General features: G+C 35.6%; 1 protein-coding gene across 1 annotated transcript; it reads left to right on the plus strand.

Moving 5' to 3' along the window:
- Nucleotides 1-238: 238 nt before the first annotated feature.
- Nucleotides 239-3,105, plus strand: LOC101253165 (cation/H(+) antiporter 11-like). Its single transcript, XM_004252377.4, has 3 exons — nt 239-592; nt 672-1,679; nt 1,748-3,105. Exons 1-3 carry the CDS (start codon nt 371-373, stop codon nt 2,849-2,851), a joined length of 2,334 nt encoding a protein of 777 aa, XP_004252425.2. The 5' UTR covers nt 239-370; the 3' UTR covers nt 2,852-3,105.
- Nucleotides 3,106-5,391: the final 2,286 nt, after the last annotated feature.

The following is a 5,391-nucleotide window of genomic DNA, read 5'->3' on the forward strand; positions in this document are numbered from 1 at the left end:
ATTCATATTTTATTGAATACAGAATGATAGCTTTATGTGTCTTTTTAATATTATCCTTAATTTTATATGTAATAAATCTTCATTTTTACACGTAATACTTTTTTTCTTTCCGTGTAAATAAATAATCTGATTTCCTCCCAATTGCCGTAGTTACCAAATTACATGCATGATGGGAATATCATTTAGAGTAATAATATATAGTAACATAATAAAATTTGAAAGATGGGATGAAATTGAATTAATGTAAAACACATATAAATAACTGATCATGATGAGTGACGTCCAAATTCCTTAAAATTCTGCAATCCTGTGTTAGGCATGTCAAAAAAACCCTTTTGAATGTGGAGCATGCAGAATAGGAATAGAAAAGATGAGCAATAGCACGGAAATGATCTCTACCCAAAAGGTTCTTCAATGTGTAACATTCCCTCCAAGAGGATTTTCACTTGGATTTTTCAAAAAAGGTTCAACTCCATGGATATATTCTGTTCCAACAATTGAATCTCAAATAATCGTTATTTATCTTCTCACACAACTTTTCCATTTTCCTCTCAAGCGCATTGGATTCCCCAAGATCGCTTCGGAGATCTTTGTATGTTTCAATCTCTTTTAAATTCTCTATATTTATATTTAGTGATGATCTAACAGTCAATATGTTTATTTATTTATAGGCGGGACTAATCCTTGGATCGACTTTTCTTGGGCGTTATAAGAGTTACCAAGAAAAGATGTTTCCTCTTCCAAGTCAATCAATTTTGGGTGCACTAACAACATTTGGTTTCCTACTTTTCCTTTTTCTAAGTGGTGTCAAAATGGACACTAGCATGACAAGGAAAATAGGGAAAAGGGCACTAGTAATAGGTTTTCTTAATCACTTAGCTCCATTGATAACGGGTATGATAACCGTATTTGCATTATCAAGTGATTTCTATCAAGAAGGTGTAACATCACTATCCGTTCCAGTTGAAGTCATAAGTATTGCTAGGACGTCTTTTCCTGTCATCTCTTACCTCCTTAAGGATCTCGGACTCCTTAATTCTGAACTTGGAAGATTAGCACTTTCTTCAGCACTTATCAGTGACTTAGTTGGTCTCGCTATTCATGCATTTATCTTTATAATTGTTATAGGTGCAAAGAATACAGTCGAAAGAGCAATCACTGATGCAATTCTTTTAATTTCTTTCGTTATTGTAGTTATTTTTATCTTTAGGCCACTAATGATATGGATAGTCAAAAGGACCCCGGAAGGGAGACCTGTTAAAGACCTTTACATTCTCATCATTGTTCTTGCTGTTTTACTTTCTGGTGTATTCTCTGCCTGGTTCGAACAATCAGTTCTTTTTGGCCCGTTAATCTTTGGCTTGGCCGTCCCTGAGGGACCGCCTTTGGGATCTACTCTAGTAGATAAACTTGATCCATTTACATCAGGATTTCTGTTACCTATTTTTGTAACTTTAATGTCCTTGAGAACAAATCTCTCTGCCATAAATCCCTCTTCTTCTTATACATTTGCAAATATTATCCTGTTGTGTGTCGGCAGTTTAACAAAAATACTAGCATGTTTACTTCCCATGCTATATTGCAAAATGCCCTTGAATGATGCTGCAGCTATCAGCCTCATCATGTCCACAAGAGGTGTCGTCGACTTGGCTTCCTACAGCTTTCTAAGAGATGATAAAGTAAGTAATTAAATGGTACATATAATGGATGGATTCAAATATTTCAACATTACTATCTTTTTTTGCAGATCATCAATCAGGCTAGTTTTGCTTTTATGGTAATAGCAACAGCCGTTACGGCAATATTTGTGCAAATCATGGTGAAATGGCTTTATGATCCATCTAGGAAATATGCTGGATATCAAAGAAGAAACTTAATGAATTCCAACAACAAATTACCCATACTAGTTTGCATCCACAGCCTTGATAACACTGCTGCTATACTTAGACTGCTGGAGAAATCTAATCCCACTAGGGATTTCCCAATAGTGTCCAATGTTCTCCACCTTATAGAGCTACGCGGTCGAGCATCTTCTGTTTTCATCTCTCACCAAGTTCAGACAAAGGCTATTACTGATGTAGCTTATTCAGAAAATGTCATTCTTGCTTTCCAGGGGTTTGAACGCAACAACTATGGTGCGGTGACCATTCAAGCTTTCACAGCTATCTCCCCACGAAATTTAATGCATGAGGATATATGTACTCTTGCCCTTGATGTCCTTGCATCCATCATTATACTGCCCTTTCATCGAAAATGGGCCGTGGATGGATCGGTAGAAGTTGAAGATCATGGTTTGAGAACTTTGAACTCTAGTGTTCTTGAAAGGGCTCCTTGTTCTGTTGCAATCCTAGTTGATCGAGGCCAGTTGAAACGTTCTGCCTCTGTCCGTGCATCAGAGAATGTATATTGTATTGCTATTTTGTTTTTGGGAGGAAATGACGATCAAGAAGCATTAGCATTTGCTAAACGAATGGCCATTAGTGGGACCATTAGCCTCACGGTCATACGTTTGATATCCAAGCAAGATGTGAGTTGTGATGTGGATGAAGTAATTGATTTGGATATTATTGGTGATTGGAAACATAGCCGAAGTACTTGGGAAAATGTGAAGTATATTGAACATTACGTGCATGAAACAACAGAGACAGTATTGTTTGTTCGTTCGTTAGTAGATGATTATGACCTTATAATAACAGGGCGACGAAACAATACACATTCACCTCTAACAGCAGGACTTGAAGAATGGAGTGAACTCCCAGAATTAGGAGTCATTGGTGATATGCTTGCCTCAAAGGATTTAAAGACAAGGGCTTCTGTCCTGGTAATTCAACAACAGCAAACAACCCTATAGACAAGGACTTTAGTCTCCTTGCAATACTTGTACATGTCCTGTCATACTTACTAATATAGAACGGTTAGCAAAATTTACTTACTACATACACCTAGAGGCTATATTAGATAACCAATTCCATGTACAGACCACACTGGACTTGGTAGGAGTATTTTTACCCCCTCTACCTTTACATTTTCTTTTTTGGTGTAACGGTTGATGATTTTGGGTTTCATTTTCTGTATGTTTACTTGAATGGAATCATTTATCAAGAAGTGTATACTCTGAGAATATTGGATATCACCTTCAAGCCTTGACAAAAGCATCCGACAAAGGTCAATGAACCACCTTTTTCTTCTACTTTTTTGCACCTCTAAACTTCTTCAACTTAACTTATCTCTTACATTTACTAACATGGCGCATTTGATAGAATGTATTAGAAAAAAATAATGCATGCATTGGTCTCGTGTATTACTAGCATCTTGATACTTCTTCTCAACCTATTAAGATACACTATTGTGCTTCATATGGAGTTTTGATCCGAAACAACTTTTGTTGGAGAAATATTCATGAGGTAGACAACTGCAACCACTGCTTCTTCCATTAAGTAGGCTTCTGTCCATCTCAACCACCGTCCACTATGCGATTTTTCCGCTAGGCAACTCTATTTTTCTATGGAGAGTCCAGTTTGATAAGCTCCCTGCAAATTTTATTCTCATCACCAAATAAATTTAAAGGTGAGCTCAAAGATAAGAATGACTATCTGCTGAGTTAGTTTGCTGAACCCTACTAATGTCGTCGAAGGGGATGCAGAAGAATCTTTTTAGAAAGTATAAATAGTTAGAAAGATAGAGAAGTTATATCTATCATATCTTTTACCAGTTTTTACTCTTGAAACTCTTAGGGGGAGAAACAATTGAGTATTGCTTTTAGTTTGGGATTTAAATTTTGCTCTTGTAATTGATTTGGAGAGTCAAATTGATGAGTAGTAGATTTGCACTCATTTGATGTCTATTTAGAGTAATATAGTGTCCTCAATACCTAATTTTGTCCTATTCTTATAAAATTTTGATCATTTGCAGTTATGAATGCAAATGAAAAAGGCAAGGATTGATGTTTAATAGAGTGATCAAAAATGTGAAAAGAAGTGCAAACTATACTGTGTTCATCGCCTAACAAGAAAAAGGATCACCTAATTAGCACGACCACACCCAAAAATAAAATTGCACAACATTTTTGTCTATCGAATCAGGTAGGCGAACTCCATTCTAGAAGGTTGCACCGAATGAAAACAATGACCTTGCTAAACATCTCTGAAAATGACAATATAAAATATAACAGATTGAATGGTTGAAAAGGCGAACCAAGGTGGTAGTCGACGATTCACATCAGGTGAATGATTGAAAAGCAAATCTGACAACTGAGGTTCAAATACCTGAAATCTAGAGCATGAAAAGGTGATCTGGAGAGCAAGAGGTGATTCACCGAACGAGCTCGATGAACCCGAATTATATCGCTGAATGAGATGTATATTGGGATTTTTGGCCAAATTTTGAGAAATTTTAAATAATACAAAGAGAGAAATTAGGAGTCGAACAAAGAGAGAGAGAGAGAGAGAAGTGGGGGGGGGGGTTGTCTTGAAACCTTAGTTCTAAAATTTATTTTTGGAGAGAACACTTGACCCTTTTGAAGAACACTTTCTAGCTTTTTGGAATTTTCAACTTTGCTCTTTGATAAATTAAAGTTGAATCCAAAATGAGTTTATTTGGAATTTCTTAATTTCTTGTTACCCATGGCTGCTTTCATGGAAGACATATTTTATTTGATTTTTGTGATGGGTGGCAAAAACCCCAACATTGTGGGGTGCAATTTATGGGGTTTGGTATAGATTTAATATAGTGAGGTTGTGTTATGCTCTGTTTGCTACTGTTCATACATGAGTTTGGGATAATTAGTAAGGGTTAATTTATGAATTAAGGTTGCAAACTTAATTCATACTTCAGATCTCTGGTTGATGCTCGAAAGAGATAAATTGGAGTGGTAATTAGTTCAATTCTAGCATTTAGGTTTGTGTTTGTAACTTGATTGCAAATAAAGGTAATGAGATGGATCTATTTTCCCTATTTCTAAATTTTTAATAGAGTAAGGTATTGTGTTGTTTAGTTTGACATTTAGTTAAACCGAAAAGAGATTCCTTGCATATATGCTTTGAAGTTGAAATATGACTAGCGTCAAAGAAGATGACCTAGCCTATTCATGAATGTTCATCTCTATAGAGCAACACAATTACCCCTATGTGACATTGATTTCCAATCTCTGCACCCCTAGATTGATTGTTACTTCTTGAATTCTTTGATATTTTAGTTTAATTTCATAATTGATTACCGATGCTTTTTAGTAAATTGGTGGAGTCATCCACCCATTTTTTCTTATTATTACAAATAAGCAATCTTAAAATCGAAATTTCTTGGTTGAAAGTATCTATGATATACCATTCTATGTGGGATTTAACCCCTAGACACAAAACAAAACAAAACAAAACAAAGACAATTCTTCACAAT

Source organism: Solanum lycopersicum, chromosome 12, assembly GCF_036512215.1.
Source record: "Solanum lycopersicum chromosome 12, SLM_r2.1".
In the NCBI taxonomy this organism is placed as follows: domain Eukaryota; kingdom Viridiplantae; phylum Streptophyta; class Magnoliopsida; order Solanales; family Solanaceae; genus Solanum; species Solanum lycopersicum.